Raw genomic sequence first — 24,118 nt, 5'->3', positions numbered from 1 at the left:
TATAAATGAAAAAAACGAATGAAAAGAAACAGAGCACGGAGTTGAAAGAAAATAAATTTATTGTAAACAAAAAGTAAATGTAACAAAAACTATTTTACAGTAAGCAGAATGGTCTAAGGGTGATAATAAAGGTTTTTGTTCAAGCAATACAATATAAGTTAAAAGTACTTAAATAACAGTCAAAGATATATTTTCTTTGGTCAATATCAAGATTTAGAAAAATCTATATTTACCAAGATGCTGTCCGTGGTGGTTTATTAAAAGAATGGTTTAGTAGGCTTGACGTTCAGTGTGTTTATTTACGACCAGGTTTCATTCGTTCCTCGTTATTTGGCCCGAGTAGAATTCTAGCAAGAAGGTCGCCCCAACTTTACGTCCCTCTCAATTTTGTGTATGAATCAATAACTGGTTTTACAAACGCATACACTTCTATTTATAGTAATCGCTGCAGAATGTTCCAGAATCCAATAATTTAGAAAACTTAGTTTTTGGAACCTTCTGGAACCAACGAAAAAAACAATAATTTTTTCAGTTATATTTTACAAGTCTCCAGAAATGCTTAAAAGGATATTTTCACTTCCTAATATTAAAGTAATATTTTTATGCTATCTTATATTTTATTTTATTTTAATTTATAATTTTATTTATATTTAATTTTGTATTGTATTTTTATTTCATTTTATTATATAATATTTCAAGTATTATTATTATTATTATTATTATTATTATTATTATTATTATTATTATTATTATTATTATTATTATATTTAATTATATTAATAAATATCTTCATTATATATTATTTATTAATTATTATTTTTAGTTAATTATATTATTTTGTGTAAGAAATTGTAATTTTTTCATATTTTAAGAGGAAAATGTCCTCATATGACAACACACGAAAATGACCAAAATATTTAAAAGGGACAGTTTTCTAAGAAATAAAATGACTATAAATGTCCATGACTGCCACACACACACACACACACACACACACACACACACACACACACACACACACACACACACAGAATTCTCTTTTCTGATTTCTTGTCCTCTTAATTTAATACTTAAATATCAGACTAGAGCTAGAGATTATCGCAACATGCCATAATATGAACAAACATCTTGCTTCTCAGCTTCTCACCAAGGTTATCTCCCCTAATAAATCGAATTCATATCACAGTATCCCCTTGCTTTCCAACTGACTACAATATGGCCAATGTAAACAAGTCCAATATAAACATGTTCCTGATGAGCCGTTCCCCTTAAGTAATCCAATTTACCAAATTTACCCTTCTAACAATTGCTATGATATTGTCCTTTTGACCACTGTGCACTCTTTAACCCTTATCCTTGAGTGGTCTCTGGGCCTTGATAAATGGTGATTTCTTTGTAAAACAAAAGAACGTGAAAAATAACACCTCTCGCACTAAATCAATGGAGTGTATTTGACTAAGTCAGTAAGAATAAGAATAAGAATAAGAAACAAAATGGAAATTTACGTAATTCTATTGTGGGACCAAGTGTATAACATTAAGGGCACAGCGAGCGACGAAGTTTACTCTTCAAGTGTCCAAAATGTAAATGCTTGAACTGCGCATATGGCTCCATGCATGCATTCGTCTGAATAAGTAAAAAAAAAAATTTTTAATTAAAAAGTAAATAAAAAACATTTTGAGTCAATCAAATGCATTTCTCTGAATTTATCCAATGTGCCATTTTGGTCCACCCTGAATGCATAAAAAAGACAGATTTTTTCTTCACAAGAAGTTTGGCTCGAACTTCACAACAAAGCTTACATCTGCTTTATGCCAGTTTTCCCTCACCCCCCTATTGGGCGACGGGATAAGAAAATTCTCGTACATTTCTCTATTCGCATATACACACACGCAGCCATAAGCATACGCACACCGACGCGAACACACATGCACACACATAACCCGTTACCTCTTTCACAATGCCGTTGTGGTGTGGTCCATGGTCTTTGTAGAATCTATCTTGGATGACAATAGCACATTTGAGTTAGTCAAAAACACATCGACATTTAATACACTATGGACATGAGTTAATGTATAAAATAATAATGACAATATTAGAAGGAATTTCAATCATTTTTAATATTATGTTTATTTACCAATCTAATGCATTGTACAAGATGGTAGGATTTTTCATATCCCGAATTTTAGAGAGTAGAGTATTTTTCTCAAGAAGAGTTGCAGACGTTTTTTTTTCTCCCCTGAGGAAAAGATTTTTACTCCCGAAAATTAGGGATATTAACACCTACATCATGTACGGCACATTATGTTGGTAAATAAACGTAATATAATTGAGAATTATTGCAAATTCCTTCTAATATTGTAATTATTTTATACACTAATTTGTGTCCACGGTGTTTCTCACAAACTGCATTGACATAGCCATCAAACACAATTCCTGAGTAGTAGTTTGTTATTGTTCGCCTGACTCATTAGTGTGTAAGCACTTGCGCGCGAGATGAAAGATGTTGGTATTTGAATCACTGAGTTCTGTTCTTTTGTAATTTACTTCCCTCCCCCTCCCAGAAAGAGGTTGAAGAGCGTACGTTCTGGTGTCTTTCAGGTGCAACTGAGGAAGTCTTGAAAAAAATGATTTTGTTGATCTGTTCTTATAGAAATTTCTAAGTTCGCATTGGCTTACTACTTTCGCATATACGTGTTATATTTTGAGGTTTGGAAAGATTTCCATTTGTTGAAAATATTTTGCGTTGATACCTCCATGTTAAAACTTGTCACAAAGTGACGAAAAGAACTGGAGAATATAAAGGAGGGTAACTAATTTAAATCATTTGCGTTTTAGCGTTCGTGCTCATTCAAAACAAATGTATAAATTAATTCATTTATATACTCTTAACATCTCTAACTCAACATTTCCACAACGAAAGCCGTACACATCAAATGAACATTGCTTTTATTAATAACTTCAGTGCTTCTGCATTTACCGACCTGCGGTTTCCATGAAGTTGACTCGGCAGTTGTCGGAAATAAGCGGAGAAGGTCGGTCGAGCGTTCTTAAATTTTTAACGAATGCGCTGTTTGTTTTTAGCTAATATGAATCTATGGAGACTACTTTTAATAAATTGGAAGGAATAAAAAAAATAATAATAATTTTAATTACATAGGTTAGGGTTAGGGTTGGGTGTGAGAAAATCCTCACACAGGCTTTTGCCCCTAGCAGACTGGAAGAAAACCAAACAGAATTACAACAGGCTCACCTTTTAAACTTCAATGTAAATTTTATTAAAGCGAAAAGATCCATATTGCAAAAGATGCTTCATCTTCAGCTATCTGCCAATATGGGTTGGTAACATCCCCGGAGAAATAATAGTTTGTCTTCAATAAAAGCTGGGTAGAAAACTTCTGCTGACAAAGAACTATGCAGGTTGAAGAGTGGAGATATCTTCCAAGATGGATACTGCAAGTCCGGTAGCCTCTAGGAGTCCTCTGTTGATTCAGTCCAATGGTGGACAAACGACAGGTCAAACAGTAGACCTTAATTTCGTCTTTGACAGAGATAGTAATGAAGAAAATGAATTAATTCACAGAGCACAACATAATGATTTGCCTGACATAAGGACATTGGTGTTTGCAAATGATATTCTGCCCCACATTTGGGCATTAAAACATCTCATAGTGACAAGGTAATCTCGAGGTTTCGAACCGCGAATAAGAATTCGGTGTCTATTCAAGCCTGCGTCTTTTTGAATTCTGGTGATCTGAAAGAATAATTTTGGCGCCAAGAACATCCTCGGCAGTTAGTAATAACATGCAATCTGATTGGTTTAAAACAAAATCGTGGATGGACAAACCGTCCAATAAAGAGCCTGCTTATTTCTGCAGAATTTCTTACATGGGTTAGATCAAGACCGTCTTAAAAGACAAGATGGCCGGTGGGCAAAAATAATTTAATCTGCTGACGTCATCACGGATAGTCCTTAGTTGCTTGACACCGGTAGTCACTCGTAACGTCTTGAAGTCAGTGTAATATTTCTTTTTTTATTAAAATGCCTTCACGGTGCATCGTTCCAAATTGCTGAGGAAATTATCATAAAGGACCAAAAAGTGACAGTATTTTCATTTCCGAAAGATAAAGAATTATAATGCAGTAAAAAAAAAAAGATTTTACACCATCTCCATTCAGCAAAGTAAGTTTTAACGTGCTCCCCCCCCCCTGTATTTAACACGATGTAACTATAATTTAATTCAAGATTATCATCCTAAATGTTTTACTATTCAAAAGAAGAAGCTTCAAATAAATTGCTAATATTAAAAAATTTTTTTTACAGTATACAAAACTAATGAAAATGCGAGACAACATCGACTCTTTAAAACACGTTCTTTTGAAGAGACGATTTTTTTAAGCTGTTGACACACATGTTTTAAAAATCTAGCAAAAATTAATTTTCCTGAAATTTTTTAATATTTAAAAATAAATTATGCCGGCTGATAAAATTTTTAAACTTTTTCTTAAAGCTAGAAAGATAAAATTTAAAAATACTTATTTTTATATATATATATATATATATATATATATATATATATATATATATATATATATATGAAACTAAACTAAAAAAAAAAACGCGCGTTCACTCGTGGTCTTACAATTCATTTCATTAACGTAATAGGGTGGTTTGTATTACTGTACACATAGATTCGAAAAAGTTGTCAAAAAACAAACATATAACAAATAAATGTTATCAAAGGCAAGATAAGTTACTTTTCTACCAAATATTTTTCGTGTTTTTATTCAATGTAACATGTTTATTCAGCTCGAAAAACATACAGTGTTTACCGATGTATTCGAAAATTCCAGATGGCGTCTGATTCTCTGTTTAACACGGTAAGTTTGGGATAAGGTGTTATAAATAAAAAAAACTATACAAAATACTATTAAAAACCCGCCGAATATATGTCAACCTATGTCACGGTAACATATATTGAGCGAGTTTTTAACAGTATTTTATCCGGTTTTGTATTTATAACACCTTTTCCCAAATTTACCGTGTTAAAGAGAGAATCAGACGCCATCTGGAATTTTCGAATACATCGGTAAACACTGTATGTTTTTCGAGCTGAATAAACATGTTACATTGAATAAAAACACGAAAAATATATCCAGTTTGGTAGAAAAGTAACTTATCTTGCCTTTGATAACATTTATTTGTTATATATTTGTTTTTTGACAACTTTTTCGAATCTATGTGTACAGTAATACAAACTCACGTATTTTAACAAACTGAAAATATGGATATAAAAAATGATTTTGCATGTTATTTTTGTTATGTGGTGAAATAATCTTAAATAAGAAACATGATTTTTTCTTTAGGTTAATTATTTTTTTACTGTGCAATATTTCATGAATTTATTAAAAATATTGTTTTTTATTTTGAAAAAATATTGTGGTTCATTTTGCTTAAAAAATATTCATTTTGATTTTAAAAAATATTGTTCGTTTTGATTAAAAAATATTCATTTTGATTTTAAAAAAATATTGTTCATTTTGATTAAAAAATATTCATTTTGATTTAAAAAAATATTGTTCATTTTGATTAAAAAATATTCATTTTGATTTTAAAAAAATTCATTTTCATTAAAAAAAAATTCATTTTGATTTAAAAAATATTGTTCATTTTGATTTAAAAAATAGTTTAATTTTAATATTTGTTTATTGTCTTAACTCATATCAAATGTTTTGCTTGTGTTCTGCTTCAAATATTCATAATCTTACATGCATAATTTTCATTTAATTATATTAAATAAACTTCAAGTTTATTTCAAATCAAATCGTGTTCCTTCACTTTTTTAAAATGTAATTTATAAGTAATTAAAGAACGCATTCTAATCTTTAAAATCTATAATACAACGAAATATTCAATTGCTTATAATATATTTAAACAAATAACTTGTGTTTTTTTATTATTCTTTTATTATTAATATTAGATGAGTTTCAGTATAAATCATCGTGTTCTTTCTCTATTTCTTTATTTTAATCCAATTTTGAAGTTTTGTAACGCTGTCTGTAAAAATTACTGTTCATTATTGACAATCTAAGAGTTCCACATATCTTGCTTGGTGGGACCTCGGCGATGACGTCATTTTTTTTCAGCTGGCCGGCCATCTTTATAACGAAGGCCACGGTTAGATACATGTTTGAAAGTTGTCTTTTTATGTTTTTCCTGTTTATCATTATAATTATCTCGGAGCAGTTTAACGTTTCACGATCGGCTGCTTCTGATTATTCTCGTCAGCGGCCGAGCACACCCGAGAAACTTTGTGGAAACCGCAGATCGGTAAATGCGGAAATACCATAACTTTTGAACAAATGTAATTTGTGTAAGTGGGTGGAACTTTGATTACGATATTTCAGACTTGTGAATAATTAATAGTTCTTAAATTATCAACTCAGACTTCCTTGATATGTCAGCTAAATAACCGACCTTGTTCCGCAAAGACTTGTAACAGCCAACACCCGCTACATACAGGCAGAAGTACATCTCACGACTTCGAGATTTGAAATTCATTTCTCCTTGGCTTGTCCAATCACAAGCCAGCTCTCAATCATATGACCGAGTATATAAAAGGCGAAATGACAAACCTTTAATCTTCTTTCTAGCGGCTTTGCCCTGAAGCACACATCGTCTTGCACTTTGACCCTCAGCAGAACATGAGTACTACAAGCTAGCGATGGCTCTCTTCTAACTACGCTTTATTTCCACGTGCTGTACTCACACAAACTTTATCATTCTACAGGACTACCCAAACGAACATTCTTTGTCATGCTAAAGAACATACAACTCACACTCACGCACGTCAACACACTGAAGACTTTGCCCTTTCTTTCTCTTTTAATAGGTTTCCTTTGTTCCGGCGATTACTAGCTATAAACACGTGTGGACTGAACTATTCTCTCCTTCAACAAGCCGGCAATATATTAATTCTATCATTACGTATGAACACTGAACTCTCATACTAATATATTTCTCTCTTGTACTCGTCTACTAACGACACTAACGAAAATAACAAATAAAGTTTGTTTATTAATGTAGAATGAAACTCCATTGCGTTGTCCCTCATATCTATATTTGGTGATCCCAACGCGATATGAACACGCAACCCCATTTCATGGTCTATCATTTCTATAGACTCTTAAAATATGAACAAACGCTATGTTTTCCGATATATATAAACTTCAACTGTTAAGCATATATAGAATATTTCTTTTGTGAATTTATGATTTTGAATTCATTATTTTGTTTTCGTTTATCATATAACATTTCTATCACCCCCTTACATTTGAGTATGATTTTAAAAAAAAGTTTCCATTGAGAATGTTTCTCTAAAATTTTCTCTCCTCAAAATCCCCAAAGCTAAAACCCTAAAAAGGGGACCATCAAAAGTGTAATCTATCTAAAAAAAAAGTGTAATAAATCAAGCTGCTGAGGATAAACGCAAGCACAGAAAGATTATCAACCAGACACACCCAACCCCACCCCACCACCACTACCTTTATCTGCCCAAATTGCACAAGACAAATTGGGTCTAGAATTGGGCTCTATGCTCACATGAGGACCCGCAGAAGCCACAACGGAGGACAGTCTTACTCGGACACGAGTGACCGCCGATGATGATGATGATGATGATGATGATGATGATGATGATGATGATGATGATGATGATGATGATGATGATGAATCTATCTATATATCTACAAAAGTGAAAATGTTTGTGAGAAAGACAGAGAGAGAGAGAGACAGACAGACAGACAGACAGACAGACAAAGACAGAGAGAGAATAACTTTCAACTTCAACGAATTTTTTATCTACAGACTTTAAATTTGGTATATAGGGTATTCAGACATGTGGAAAACTTTTTAAGCAGTTTTCATCCGGAAAAAGAGCTGCTAAGGGGTCAAAATTGAAAAAATGGCACTTTTGAAGGGAGCATCGGATTTTTATTTGTTTGTCAACTGTTTTACGACTACGCATAAACGAATCGTTCACATGAAAATTTTCTTATGTTAAGAATAATTAGGTTTGAAAACACTTTTTAAAGACGTGTCAAGCTGGCCTAATGGTTATCGTACTTGACTCATTGGTTTCGATCTCAGCTCGTGTATTTATATTATTATTATTATTATTATTATTATTATTATTATTATTATTATTTATTTTTATTTTTTTACTTACAAGAAGTGAACTGTTTAGAAAAAAAAAAAAACATAATACTCGCATGCACATGTCTCAGTTTCTGTAGGAATTAAGATATAATATTTATACATATTTTACGACCAGGCAACGCCGGGCGGCCTGCTAGTAAATAAATAAAAATAAAATAAATAAAAAAATAAAGAAAGAATTAATGTTTAACAAATTCTATTGATCAAATACGGAAAAATAGAATAAAGATAAATAAATATTCATGGTGTTCGTATGAAGAAGATATAGACGTTTTATTTATTTATTTATTTTATGTCGTTGCTGTTGTCATGACAATAATGAGAAAACTGTGGAATTGTCTTCCGTTTTCCTGCTTTCTAGCTGACTACAATATGGTTGTCTTTAAGTCCAACGTAAACAAGTTCTTGATGAGCCGTTCCACTTTAGTTAACAAATTTACCGAATTTCCATTACTAATGATTACTATATTGTCCAATTGACTACTGTACACTCTTAACCCTATCCTTGAGTGGTCTCTGGTCCTTGATAAGTGGTTATGCCTATGTACAAAAAAGAAAAATAACAACAGCAATCGCTCCTGACGACGGTCAGATGTACCTATTGAAAGCGCTTGAGAAGAATATGGCCGAAGAACAACTACTGTGCCATAATATACAACATGCCAGCCAAAACAAAAATGACCGCTGGCGAATTGAAAAGCTATCCGACAAAATCGGAAAATAGAAGAACTCGGTCATGTTCAATCAGAGGTGCTTGAATATATATATATATATATATATATATATATATATATATATATATATATATATATATATATATATATATATATATGTCATGGCCTCTCCCGTCGATTTTCGACGTATGAGGTCTTGACAACTCAAACATGTTTAATTCGATGTAGCATGCTTACATCTACTCCATCATAAATGACATCCAAGTCCTGCAAGAGACCTACAAACAAGCCCACAATGGAAGCAAGAATGAAGATTGTGCAAATGATCGGCTGGAATACTTGCAGATGCTTTGCTTCTTTCACGTCTTACATGCAGTTGGTTGATTTCAGTTTCAGAGAACTGACTAATGCTCTTTTGACAGTCAGATCTCCATTCATTTCGTTGAGAAGCAATTCGTTCAAAATCACGAAAAGGAATATTTGCACATGTCAAATTCTTTTTCAACTTGTCCTTAAAGTGAAGCAGAGGTCTATTCACAATCCGCTGTCCACCGTTGAGCTCACCGTATATCACTTGCTTTCAATTCCGTCAATGCTTAGGGTGAAGCCACAAATTGTTCTATGGCAGTTTTTGTTGAAGACATCAAGCTTCTGAGTGTGATTGCGATAGACTGCCCATGATTCCAATCCATAAAGCAACTTTATATACAAGTTCTTTAGTTCTTAAGGTAATCACCTTATCATCCCATAACCGGTCCTGGATATGACCTAAAACTATATCCGATGGTGAGGCCCCACCTTGCGGGCTTTGGGGAGTGTGGAACCACCCTTTAATTGCCATTGCTCCCAGGTCCACTCTGACCCGGAGTGGTAGTACCTGTTAGGGTCCCAACTATGGGTTAAATAGAATCCGACTTAAAAAAACAAATATACTCCATTAAAAATCGTTCCTCAAAATAAATAGATTCGGCATTAAATAACCTGAAAAAGGTTGATATGCCGTAAAACAAAAACAACCAACCATCCCATAACCAATGGTGCAGTTTCCCAAAAGCACTAGTTGCTTTCGCAATTTGATTAATGATTTCATCATCAAGAGAAGCATTCCAATTTATCTTACTATCAAAATAGGTAAAGTTTTTTTGTTTTTGTTTTTTACATATTTCAGATCTTTACCACCCATATGGATTGGTATATCGGGAAAGCTGTGTATTGGTGGCCGCCGCTTTACACACTGAACTTGTTTTGGCGCGGGGCGAGGTTGGTGAATCACTTTCGTTTTCTTGATGCTGATTATCAGACAAAAAGCCTTGCAAGCAGCGGAAAAATTGTCTACAAGCAGTTGCGCTTCCTCCTGAGAGGTTGCACAAAGTGCAGCGTCATCTGCAAAAAAAAAAGATCCCTAATGACAGTTTGTCAAATGCTTTGAAACGCTGCTTGTTAAAGAGGCCACCACTTGTTCTGAATTTGAATTCTACGCTTGTATCTATATCAGCAAAAGCATATTTCAGCATAACTGTAAAGAACAAAGCGAACAGCACAAATGCCATTACGCAACCCTGTTTCGTACCATTTTTCACATTGAAAGATTCTGAAGATTCTCCATTTGAAACAACAGATGCCTTCATTTCATCATGAAAAGACATGATTACATTCAGCATGTTATCAGATATCCCTAGCCTTTTCAAAACCTTCCAGAGAGCTGCACGGTGGACTGTGTCAAAGACCTTTGTAAGGTCAATGAAAACCATATACAAGGAAACAGCACTGAGATTCGTGGGAGACATCGTCAACAAGGTGTTTGATTATTCTGTTGAGAATGAGTCTTGCCAAGATCTTCCCTGCAATTCATAAAAGTGAGATGCCACGTTGGTTGTCACAGATTTTTCTATTGCCTTTGTTTTTATACAGGTGTTGAATTAATGCATCCTTGAAATCCTGGCGGACATTTCCAGTTTGCCAGATCTTCACAAAGAGATAATGTAGCTTCTTCATCAGTTTATGACCGCCGAACTTTAAACCTCAGGAGGTAAGGCGTCTTTCTCAGACTTTTTGCCTGAGAAAATTTGCTTGATAGCAACAAAAACCTCATGCAATGCTGGAAGGAAAGAGAGTTCAGTCAGAAATTTCAGGTCGCTAAGTGATAGATGAAATTATTTGGAAGTCACTTTCGTAGAACTATTTTGTTATTATTATACTTTTCTCGCACTTTGTCAAGATGACAAGAGGTTTATGTTCTGGTCTCGTACTAAAGTCCAAGCTAACATGAAACTTAATGTAAGTCTTTTAATACCCTACCTGTTTGCTTATGAAACTGTTTGGGAACAATGGGCCAGTAAGCATTTGAGGGAGAAGGTTACTGTTACAACAATAGGGACAACAAGGCTGGAATTAACGACAGTCAGTGAGTTTTTACAACAGTCGGGGGTTGTGACTTTGCGACAGAGTTGAGAGTACAGTTAGACCTTGACTACAGTTGGAGAAAGGTCGTGGCATAGACCATGTCGGGAAAGATTTAGGAGATAGAGAAATGAACTGACGGAAAGAGACTAACACGACCTCAACAGAACGTACATATGGACTAGCATGTATAGGATTGGAAACACACACTCAGAGTCCAATCGCCATATATGTGAAGCATCAGCGTCTGTGTTTTTTCTTGTGTTGTATTTTGTTTTATTTTTCTACTTGTGGGCCCGCGCGTCCCCATCGATGGACGCCAGTGTGAAAAAGATAATGACGACGACACGGACAGAACAAGAATTATGAACGATAGAGAACAAAATCACGACGCACAACGTTTGGGGTCGCCGACTTGTCGATAGGGTTACGTGGTGTTACATTAGTAGAATTAAAAGATAAAGTCACATTCTAACATTTAAAACTGCTTTATTGAGTCACGTTCTTTGTATTGTAAACAAAAATGAATGAAAAAGAAGAATGTTAGCAATTGAATAAGTCCATAAGAATGGATGAAGACAAATGGTTTGAGAGTTCATGCGGTGTGGAATAAGTGTTGTAGTGAACTACTACTATGATGCTGCTACGGTATGCTTCCCTTATTTCTCTCTTTCTCCTTACTCTTTTACTTTTCCCTTCCTTTCTTCTCTAAACGTCACCAGAGGTTTCAGCCAATCGGAATAGAGGACTGTCTCGGAGGGAGATACAAAGAAGAAATCTCTCTCAGACATGTGGGAACGATAGAAGCATCAACATGCGACAGACCAGTTTCCCTGGGTAAAGACTTTTATCAAAGAAATGTACCATCCTCTTTGTACCCCTGCATCTTGGAAACCTTTATAAAACATCATCAATCCTAAAGTCTCGTCGCACTTAATTATAACCGATATTTTCTTTTCCACAACCATTCTTTTTCAGCACTCTTGTTCTCTCTCTAAGTTCGGAGGTGCCCCCAAAAAGGGGACCGACCGAAATTGTGACTCTTTTTCAAACGTTAAAATCTATGGTAACTGCTATAGTGTCTCGTTAGTAAGGAATGATGAGAAGAGTTCATATGATGAGAATGCTTGCATTATAAAATCCGTACGTGCACAGCTGTTGAAATCAGGCTATGTTCATGTGTGCATGTTGGCACTATGTGTGTGTTACATTGAGAGTCCACGTCAGTGCAGCTGTAGACATTGGTGTAAAGGGCCGAGATGGGTAGAAGGTGCCAATAGACGGTACAACTAATATAGTAGACACAAAACAAAGCAGTTACGGCAATAGCAAAGAAGAATGATAAACACAGATGATCGATTAAAGACGATGTGTATCGAGTTCTATTTTTACCAAGAAAAAAAGCAATAGATATCAAGATCATCCGGGACGAGAACGGGTATCTCGCGGTGTTAAAATTATTGCATCCCTGTGATAGGATTGCGTGGTTCAGGTTGATCAGAGACGTATAGACGGGGTCTGATGCTGGAACTGATAGCCGGACGTCAGTGATCACTGGAACAGGTAGTTGGACGTCAGTGAGCATCGTAACAGGGTGCGGGTAACTGGGCGTCTGTGCACACTGAAACAGATGGCTGGACCTCAGAGGGCACTGATACAACATGTTTAAACCTTGGTGTGCGCTTGTTGAATCGAGGAGGTATTCTTGTCGAGGTCTAATCAAATATCAGACGATCCAGGAGGAGGAATCGCAAGAGAGAAGTTTGGGATTGATCTGTGTGCTCTACGGCATTATGTTTAGCATATTTTCTTTCCCTTACGTATTGATAAATGTAATGGAAAAATATACACATTGTTGCTAAATGTTAAAGAAAAGAATTTAAACGGTTTACATTATAAAAAAAATCTATGTATGCAAACGTAATTTTATTTTCAGAGTTGTAATTAAAATTATCGACAGTACTCGAAACAGCTTTTTTGTGAAAATGCACTTTCATCTATACTAATTTCATCCCTAATCGATAATATAATTTGTTTTCTGTTCTTTTGGGGTCTGAAGAAACATGTCTTCAATTCTTTTTTATTTCATGTGTTCCAGTTGTTTTCCTTGTGATTCTTTTTCTTTCTTTCTTTCTTTCTTTTTTTTTGAAGCGTCTATTCTAGGCGAAGCTTTTCTATTTCCATTTTCTTCTATTGTTTTTTTTTTTCTTCTTTTTTTCGGAATTTCTTTTCTAGTCGAAGTTGTTATTCTTGTTGGTTTTTTATGATATCCAACGCGGCACTTTTAAACTCCTCGATTGTTCTCAGTTAAAATAGGCTACCAACATTTTATGCGCGCGCGTGTATGCGTGTGTGCGTGTGTGTGTGTGTGTGTGTGTGTGTGTGTGTGTGTGTGTGTGTGTGTGTGTGTGTGCGTGTGCGTGTGTGCGCGCGTGTGTTTTAAAACACTATCGTAACTTTTCCCACTGGAAGATCAATTCTTAAGGAGAGAGAAAAAAGTTGCTGGAAATTTATTTTTGATCCTACAGCCTACGTTGTCAGGAGGCAAGGTAAAACGAGGCCCTTTTCGCCTTTGTTAAGTGGACCTAGAGTGGCCTGGCATCACCATCATCATCATCATGAACTGGTACACAGCGACAACATGTGCAAAACTTGGTGTGCGCTTGTTGGATCGAAAAGGTATTCTTGTCGAGGTCTTTTTTTTTTTTTTTTTTACATAGGCATCACCACATTATCAAGGCCAAGAGGCCACTCAAGGATAAGGGTTAAAGAGTGTACATTAGAAATTGGACAATATAGTAATCATTAGTAATGAAAATTTGGTAAATTTGATAACTTATATGGAACGGCTCATCAAGAACTTATTTACGTTAGACTTAAAGACAACCATATTGTAGTCAGCCGGAAAGCAGAAAAACGGAAGACAATTCCACAGGCGTGCAGTTCTAAGAAAGAAGCTCTGTTCATGGAATCTACGTTTAAGTTTAGGCACAGATAAAGAGTGGGGGGAATTTTTGATAGTGTTTACAGCTAGACGAGTGTTTCTTGTGAAAGTTTGGCGAGGGGGGACCATAGATTGAAGCTCAGTCGAACACTTTCCATGAAAATAACGATACATCAGAGACAAACTCGCAACATCTCTTCTGTGAGATAGAGGTTGCAAGGAAGAGAAAAGGACATCTCCTACGAGGCTACGAAGCAAATATATCTAACCAAATATCAGACCCAGGATCATCTTTTTTTCAGTGGTGTTACCCTCCTGTTATTCGGGGCAGGGTGAGGGAGAAAGGGCCTTTACCTGTCTGTGAAGGTGGGGCATATCGAAGCTCCGTCAAGAAAAAGTTTTGACGTAAAATATTGTTTTGTATTTTCTTTTTTAGGGAAAACGCTAATTTTAGTTCCAGTTAATTTTAAAGGCGATACTGCCTTATCACGTGGGAAAATATTAGTCTCGAAAACGTTAATTTTATTTCCAGTTAATTCTAAAAAAGTAACAAGGTTTTATCATCTGGAAAATTTTAGTCTCAAGGACACGGAAGAGACGGTGGTTTTCAGATATTTTTCTGTAAAAAACTGAAATTTTGTGCGGCCGACACGAGAAGACTACGGCGCATGTGTTTTTCAGGAAAGGAATTAAGTAATACATTTCAGCTGAAATTCTCTACTCCAGGACATTTTTACTTAAAAAAAAAAAAAAAAAAATGATAAAATATTACAGCCTTCCAAAAGACTGAGTGTCCCCCAAAAGAAGGACAAAAAAGAAAAAAGGAAATAAAGAACGAACATTTATAAAAAACACTTTTAGTATTCCTTTTTTTTTCTTTCAGATTTTACCTAACAAGTAAGACAGGCTGTTTTTTTTTTGTTTGTTTTTTTTTTTATTATTTATCTTTATTTTAAAAGGGACACTGAATATTTTCCAATTTTATTTGTCACTGTCGTTTGGACGATAAGTTTAATTTTATCGTCCATTCGATGTAATTAATTCCTGAATTTAGTCTCTCACTTAGTGACCTTCATTTTGTATGTTCCTTTTTCTATCTTGGCAATTTATTCCTTTTTGGTTTTAAAATGTTTTGATTTAAGGATTTTTAAACCCTATCTTCGAAAAATAAAAGCAATCCATAACCTTTATTTTCTTAATAAAATTTGAACCAGTTTAATGACGTTTCGGGTCTGTATTTCATTTGCTTATTTCTTTAGTTTCCCATTTCCGGAAAATTTGTCTTATCTGTTTTTTTTTGGGGGGGGGGGCAAGTTTTTACCATTGAAAAACGGGTTTCGATAACGACGCCAAAATTCCGTTAAGAACGCAAGTTTTGTAGGCGTGGCTAATACTTCATGACGAGAAGACAACAGTGCAGGTGTTTTTCAAGAAAGTAAAGAATACATTTCAACTGAAATTCTCCACTTCAGAACATTGTTAGTTAAAAAAAAAAAAAAAAAAAAATTTTAAATGTATCACAGGCTTCCACAAGACTGAGAGTGCCTCTCAAAGGAAGGATAAAGTAGAATAAAAAGAAAACAGGAAAGAAAGAACCAACATTTGTTACCATGGAAAACGGATTTGGATAACAACCCTAAAATATCGTTAAAGTAAGCTTGTTCGAATTTACGTATTCCTGATTAAACAATATAAAATCGACAGCCCCCACCCCTGCGCGAGCCTTTTCTAGTCTCACACAAAAACACGCGTTCACATTTCAAGTGAAGAAATTTTATTATCCACTTTGTCCCGTGGAAGTTAATTCTTCTTAAACAATTAATCGTTACTACTAACTCTGAAACTGAAGGAAAAAATTACAAACAAAAAGAGAAAAAATAGGAGAAACAGAATTTATTAACAAAGATATCTAAAGAAAAAGTAATGACCTCTATGGGCTGCCAAAAATGTCCATCTGGCTTACAAGAGTCTTGTCTTGTAGTAGTAACCAAAACGGGGGAGAGAGAGTGAAGGGAAATAGAAGGAAAGAGAGATACAGAAGGAGGAAGAAGGGGGGAAAAAGGAGGGGATCACTTACTGGAAGCTTCTGGGCGCCCTTTTACGAAAGGAACATTTAGAAAGTTCGTTTTCTTGTGGGTTTTATTTTTTTGAGTTTGTGTTGTTTAAAAGTTCCCTTTTTCTTTCTTTTTCCTGGAAATTCGTTTTTCGTAGTCCTTTCAGCAAGGTCGAAATTTCTTGAGGCTGTATATTCTGGTGTTTTCTGGTATCTTCGAAAACTTCCCTGCGGCGAATATTCTGTTCAAAACATCTATTATCTTTTCTCGATAATAGAATTAGTTTTCAAGTGTCTTAGAAAACTAGATTCTTCTTTTCAACTTCTATTATCTTCTCTCGATAATAGTATTAGTTTTCAAGTGTCTTAGAAAACTAGATTCTTCTTTTCAACATCTATTATCTTTTCTCGATAATAATATTAGTTTTCAAGTGTCTTAGAAAACTAGATTCTTCTTTTCAATATCTATTATCTTCTCTCGATAATAGTATTAGTTTTCAAGTGTCTTAGAAAACTAGATTCTTCTTTTCAATATCTATTATCTTCTCTCGATAATAGTATTAGTTTTCAAGTGTCTTAGAAAACTAGATTCTTCTTTTCAACTTCTATTATCTTCTCGATAATAATATTAGTTTTCAAGTGTCTTAGAAAACTTGGTGCTTCTTTTCAACGAATTTAATGTCTCGTCAAGACAGAGTTGTACAACGCCTTAGTAAATTCCAGGCGTCCCTTTTTATCCGAGGCCGACTGTTCGACCGTTCTGGTCCCCTCGAAGCCTTGTTCACAACTGACTATTTTAACTTAAAATATCACACACGTGCCTCAATTTAGCGCGAAAACGTTGCATCCAATCAACGGGCATAAGGGAGTCAGGTGACATAAAAAAAAGGGGGAAGCTAGGGAAGGGGGTAGGAAAGGGGTTAAGAAGAAAGGAAGGAAGAACAGAGCAGCAAAAAGAAGGAAAGAAAAAGGAAAGAAAGATGGTGGAAGATAATTTCCACACTCTCCCTAAAAAGAAAAAAGACAAAAAGAAAAAATCCTCAAACAACAATCTAATACCAAACGTATTCTGGATTTCTTTCATTTAAAGATTTAACAGACCTTACAGGCCTAGACTGAAAGTTTTCCCTGTCCTGACTAGTCCCCGAGCTCAGAGAATTGCCCTCTCCATCGTTAGCTTGTCTAGCTTTGGGTATCCAAAATCCCAACATTCTGATTTTGCTAAGCGTAGCAGTAATTCCCAGATGCTTACACTTCAAATGACAATCCATGATTATCAAACTTGTAACATGACAAGACTTAGGAAGCAGAATAGGATGAAGGACTGCATCAGAAAAATAAGTAGATTTACCAATTCTACCTCGTGAGCGAATCAATCCTTCATCATCCAAAAATAAATTAAATTTAGAAACCAAAGGGGGGGCTTCACCGCCATCAGACTTAGACAAATAATCCTTTTCCTTAGAAAGGAACAGTCCTTGTGTCATTCTGAGCAAGTACAATCTCGCCTTAATACTAGAGTCGAGAACAATACCTCTCATTTTTGATATAAATCGGAATACAGCAATCAAAACTCCAATGAGCTTCTTCAACGAAGAAAATCTCTCTACTTCAATTATATAACTGCCCTGAAAGACAGGTTTACAACCAGTAACTGTACTGATCAACATCTGGCTAGCCGGATTAAGACAATTCAGGTCATAACTAGGCCAGATCAAGTTATCTCCTCTCAACCATTCAGGCCCGAATAACCAACGAGTAAAAATCATTTTAAATTTGTTCAAGGACATACCCCTCGTGACAAAGTCAGCAGGATTGTCATCAGTCTTCACATACTTAAACTTCACTGTCAATCCTTTATCACTAAGATTTTTTACCATCGCTTTTACATCTTTTAACCGGTTACGAGTGAATTGACATTTCGTATGGACATTGTCAGATAAAACCCAGGACAGTACTACCTGTGCATCTACAGCGATAATCACAGAACTGAGCACTTCCAAAGGGAGTATTTTCACCAGAACAGAAATGTGCTTCATGCATAAATATACCGCTAACAGCTCCAAGGTGGGTAAGGTTCTCTTAACAGAGGGAACAACCCTGGCTTTAGCGAATATCAGTCTGGCTTCTCCATGCTGATGTAAATATACCGCGATTCCATAGGCCAGGTTCGAGGCATCACAAAACACTATCAACGTGGCTGAAGAATCGGAAGCCACGGAGTAACGGTCGAATTCAAGCTCCCCAATACGTACCAGATCCTTATACAACTTCTCCCAGTCAACCATAATGTCGGGTGGGACCGGCTGGTCCCAGGATACCTTCAACTTCCACAATTTACTAAGAAGGATCCTACCTTTAATAGTAACAGGGAGCATTAAGCCAAGGGGGTCAAATACAGAGGAATTTACAGACAAAATATCCCTCTTAGAGGATACTGATCTTCCTTCAATGCAAGAACTTACTCGCATTTTGTCAGAGGAGGGGTTATGCAAATAGCCCAATACCTTCTCAGTGTCAGAACCGTGGGAGGAGAGACTGTTATTCATTCGCTTAGCAAGCACTTCATTGTTGCTACAGCAATTCCTCAAGGAAAATCCACCTTCCCCCATGACAGAAACAGCTTCCAAGTACAGCTGCATCAGAACTTCAGCAGAATTATGAGTTTTCACCAGATTGTCCACATAGAAGTGGCCCAAAAGCATCTCCCTGCAAGGACCAGGAGGGTATTTCTCCACATGATATCGAACCATGTAGCTCAGTATGAAAGGACTGGATACAAAGCCAAATATAAGAGTGTTGTATCTAAAGCAGATCAACTCATCACCCAATCTTAAAAAGAAGCAGAATCTATTTTTGTCACATTCGTCATTCGAACGAATCATTAAAAAGGCCTTCCGAATATCGGCCAGTAGAACATACTGGTTCATCCAAAACCGCAAAAGCAAATCCAGCATGTCAGTGCACATATTGACACCAGAATAAGCGCAGTCATTTAAAGAAGGTTTCCCACCGGTTCTCAAAGAACAATTGAAGACCGGTCTAATCTTGGTCGTGCACTGTAAATCCTGTTTTATCACCGGTCGATGAGGAATCCATACATATTTGTTAAAATCGGAAGGAGTAACCACAATCCTTTCAATTATTCCTTCCTTTTCTTGATCTAAGAAGACCTGACAATAATCCTCGTACAACCCCTGTTCCGTCAGCTTCTTCGATACGCGATTCAAAACTGACAAAGACACCTGATGATTAGCAGGCACCGATTTTAATTTTTCTTCATTCCAAGGCAAACTGACATAGTAAGAGTTATCTATGAAGCGAATGGAGGAGCGAAAGGACTCAATCATATTCTTATCGAAATCACTGAATTCCTCCTCAACAATACCTATGGTTTCCAAACTAAACATTTTTTCCACAGTCCTCTCAACAGAAGACTCCTCAAAACAACTGAACGGATCAGTATACACAGACTTGGGGTTCAACGCAAAATATACATGAGTGAGGTCGCACACAGAGTGTTCCTTGACGACTTGAGCATAATTCAATTCCAACCCCCTTTCCAGGTCTTTGGGAGGAGGAGACCCAAAATCCGCCAGATCACCAAACAAAACCATTCCTTGGGGAAATTCCCACACAAGGCCCTCTCTAAACTCCTTTAAATTCATAGGTCCCAAAAACCTAAGCACGTCCACACCCAGTAAGCCATATACAGGCAAAGTGTCATCTCTCAACTCCGAGAAATTAGCAGCCAATTTGACCTGATGTTTCTTAAGGTCTTCTACCACAGAATTCAATCCGTGAACACGAAACGAAAGGTCCATATCATCATCCACCAAGAACAACACAGAATGGTATGAATTTGGAAACCTCACTTGAAGATTAACTTCCTTCAAGTGTTTAACTTCTTTTCCCAAAAAGGTCTTAATCAGAAACTTACGATCTCTCATGGGAGTATTAATATCAGAAAAGGCATCCAACATTTTTCCAGACAAATAGGATCGCTCACTACCAGTGTCGATAAGGCAGTTGAAAGATACACTTTCACCAGATCCATTGTCGACGGCAACCTCAACAACAGGCAGTAACGAAGAGCTATTCAAGTGCCAACAAGCATTAGAAGCAGTAGATTCACCCCCAACAGAAGGACACAGCACTCTACAGTGACCCTTCTTATTACATAGCCAGCACATTCCATACTCCTTACCCTTGCAAATACATGACTCTTCTGCATGAGAAGGGCTCGAGCACTTGCTACATAAGCCAATCTCCTTACACCTCCTCAACCGGGCAGCATGAGAAGGAAAAAACTTGCAGGAATAACCGTTATGGTTATTGGTTCGGCAAAAATTACACTTAAATCCAATCTTAGTAGACTGGATATGAAAATTTTCCAGTGTGGAAGGTTTTTTAGCATCTGGAGAGCCCATGAACCTAGGGGAAAATGTTTTCTTAGGTATACTAGCCACCTTCCGAGGATATGTTTCCTTATTTTTACAAAACTCAATCGTTCGAAATATTTCCGAACTGTGGTCTAGTATGTCTTCCAGGGTAGGGTAATTATTTCCTATTTTATGTATCAACTCAGACCTAAAAAGAGTGGGCAGCTTACTAAAAACAATATGACTTAACAACTTGTTTCCGGGAGAGTTCATCTCCAAGAAATTTAAACTGAAGGAACTATTTAATTCATGAACCTGAGCCTTAACAGAATTCAAGAACTTCTTTGCTACTAAATTGTTGCTTAACTTCTCTATACCCAATATATGGGAAAAAACAGAATCCACAATGTTGTCCTTATCTAGAAATTCCGACGCGAGAATGTCGGTGGCTATGCGATAGTTTTCCTCAGATATAGAGAGGTGCCGCACCAGTTGAAAGGCGTAGCCAGACAAATGGTTTTTCAACACAACTAACCTCAGGGCGTCATTTTCTAAGTCCACTACGCTATTTTCGAATTCCCACTGAAAATTAAGGAAGGCTAATATATCGTTTTCTAAGTCCTTTTCACTAAACTTGGGACATTCAATTTTGGGCGTCATCCCCAGACGTTTTTCCTTAATAAGAGAGACTTTGTGATTTGCACTATCCCTTACTTCTACCGAAGGCTTGAGTCTAGACAATTTTTCCAACACCTTCACCCGATGGAGAGCGCAATCCCTATTAAATGCCTTAATCTCCTCATCTTCTGTTCCCTCAATTAAATAGGCATTAATAATTTGCTCGTCTAATAAATCCACTGAAGCAATGTAATCATCTATCTGCTTTTTATATAACGTATAACCTACTTCATTTATTTCATCTAATGAGTCTAAAAATTCAAATACAGTTAAGATTTTATCTCTAATAATCTTTCTTTTTTCAAATAACATTGAGGTAGTGGGAGAGGTAGTCATTTTAGAATACTAAACCCCGCCCCCTTCTAACCTATCAACGGCTAAATGCTAAACCACTACCCTTTTGGCGCGCGCGCCACAACAACGCTTCTTGGCGCCAAAAATGCCTGTAAAAAAAGGAACAAGAAGCGAAAATGGCCGACGCAGAAACAAAGAAGAAGGAAGGAGGGAGGGAGGTACTATCTACGCGATGGACAGCAGCCGGTCATCAATAAGCCGAGACCAGTTTAGCAGAGAGTAGCTTACTAAACTGGCAGAGTTATTAACTCTATGAGTACCAATTTTTGGCAGAGTGAAGAAATTTTATTATCCACTTTGTCCCGTGGAAGTTAATTCTTCTTAAACAATTAATCGTTACTACTAACTCTGAAACTGAAGGAAAAAATTACAAACAAAAAGAGAAAAAATAGGAGAAACAGAATTTATTAACAAAGATATCTAAAGAAAAAGTAATGACCTCTATGGGCTGCCAAAAATGTCCATCTGGCTTACAAGAGTCTTGTCTTGTAGTAGTAACCAAAACGGGGGAGAGAGAGTGAAGGGAAATAGAAGGAAAGAGAGATACAGAAGGAGGAAGAAGGGGGGAAAAAGGAGGGGATCACTTACTGGAAGCTTCTGGGCGCCCTTTTACGAAAGGAACATTTAGAAAGTTCGTTTTCTTGTGGGTTTTATTTTTTTGAGTTTGTGTTGTTTAAAAGTTCCCTTTTTCTTTCTTTTTCCTGGAAATTCGTTTTTCGTAGTCCTTTCAGCAAGGTCGAAATTTCTTGAGGCTGTATATTCTGGTGTTTTCTGGTATCTTCGAAAACTTCCCTGCGGCGAATATTCTGTTCAAAACATCTATTATCTTTTCTCGATAATAGAATTAGTTTTCAAGTGTCTTAGAAAACTAGATTCTTCTTTTCAACTTCTATTATCTTCTCTCGATAATAGTATTAGTTTTCAAGTGTCTTAGAAAACTAGATTCTTCTTTTCAACATCTATTATCTTTTCTCGATAATAATATTAGTTTTCAAGTGTCTTAGAAAACTAGATTCTTCTTTTCAATATCTATTATCTTCTCTCGATAATAGTATTAGTTTTCAAGTGTCTTAGAAAACTAGATTCTTCTTTTCAATATCTATTATCTTCTCTCGATAATAGTATTAGTTTTCAAGTGTCTTAGAAAACTAGATTCTTCTTTTCAACTTCTATTATCTTCTCGATAATAATATTAGTTTTCAAGTGTCTTAGAAAACTTGGTGCTTCTTTTCAACGAATTTAATGTCTCGTCAAGACAGAGTTGTACAACGCCTTAGTAAATTCCAGGCGTCCCTTTTTATCCGAGGCCGACTGTTCGACCGTTCTGGTCCCCTCGAAGCCTTGTTCACAACTGACTATTTTAACTTAAAATATCACACACGTGCCTCAATTTAGCGCGAAAACGTTGCATCCAATCAACGGGCATAAGGGAGTCAGGTGACATAAAAAAAAGGGGGAAGCTAGGGAAGGGGGTAGGAAAGGGGTTAAGAAGAAAGGAAGGAAGAACAGAGCAGCAAAAAGAAGGAAAGAAAAAGGAAAGAAAGATGGTGGAAGATAATTTCCACACAAGCTATATTACTTGTCATATACATACGCGCACACAAACATACGCGCCCACGTCCACACACGTACATATATTCACGTTCGCGTACATACACTCACATTCACGTGTATACACACACACGCTAACACGCACAGATGGACGACGTCACTTCCCCTTTCAAAGGAAATCCACACATGCGCAAAAGACCACAGGAAACACCTACAAAAGAAAGAGCAATAAGCGGCTTCTCCCTTTTTCCAACCTGCCTTCCGAGGTGGTTGGTCGGCGCACCAGCCACCCCGTTTCGGCAGGCGCGCGCACGCGCGTACCTCACACCAATTGCTACTATGTGGGACAAAAAGCCAACAGACCGTACGTACACTTTATACGATTTCTATTTCTATAACCTGGACTGACTTTCTCACTCTATTTCCCTTTCGGCTTTGGTCCATCAAAACAGACATGTGCGCGACGCTCTACTGAGCTTAACCCTCTCTTTCTACAGGCCGGCTTGCCACTTCGCGTTTCTCTATTGCATTCCCCTTTCCTTCCATGCGCGTAGCCGTAAACGGCTGAATGAACACGTGTACACCAAAGGCTTTCATTTCTCAACAGAAAATAAACGACATGTTTATTTTATTCCAGCATTTGAGTTTTTTGTTTCCTTCATTCAATTCGTTTCATTATTTTTTCTTGTAGCGAGTTTAGGGTATTTATATCCTGGTCCGCAACACCACCCCTATTTATTTTCGTAGTTGAACGATTTATATTCCAAAACACCTTGTTAGAGAATGATTTTAAGTGTTTTTCATTCACCCCAAGAATGAATAAAGGGGTGGATATTACCATGGATCACTTGCATAAACTTTATT

General features: G+C 36.2%; 1 protein-coding gene across 1 annotated transcript; it reads right to left on the bottom strand.

Annotated features, from left to right (window-relative positions):
• Positions 1–10,907: 10,907 nt before the first annotated feature.
• Positions 10,908–21,685, bottom strand: LOC145243710 (uncharacterized). Its single transcript, XM_080106765.1, has 2 exons — positions 17,719–21,685; positions 10,908–10,990 (listed from the first exon to the last, which is right to left on the bottom strand). Exons 1-2 carry the CDS (start codon positions 21,683–21,685, stop codon positions 10,908–10,910), a joined length of 4,050 nt encoding a protein of 1,349 aa, XP_079962891.1.
• Between the last annotated feature and the right edge of the window lie 2,433 nt (positions 21,686–24,118).

Source organism: Euprymna scolopes, chromosome 22, assembly GCF_053919585.1.
Source record: "Euprymna scolopes isolate OS-2025 chromosome 22, ASM5391958v1, whole genome shotgun sequence".
NCBI lineage: Eukaryota > Metazoa > Mollusca > Cephalopoda > Sepiida > Sepiolidae > Euprymna > Euprymna scolopes.
This window is presented reverse-complemented; position numbering and strand designations above follow the sequence as displayed.

Bases quoted from the DNA above. Each gene is read 5' to 3' on its own strand.
- LOC145243710 (XM_080106765.1), bottom strand. From the start codon at position 21,685: ATGACTACCTCTCCCACTACCTCAATGTTATTTGAAAAAAGAAAGATT. The intron at 10,991-17,718 runs GTGAAGCCCCCC...CTTTCCTTCCAG, and splicing joins TTTGTCTAAGTCTGATGGCG to CATTGCATGAGGTTTTTGTT.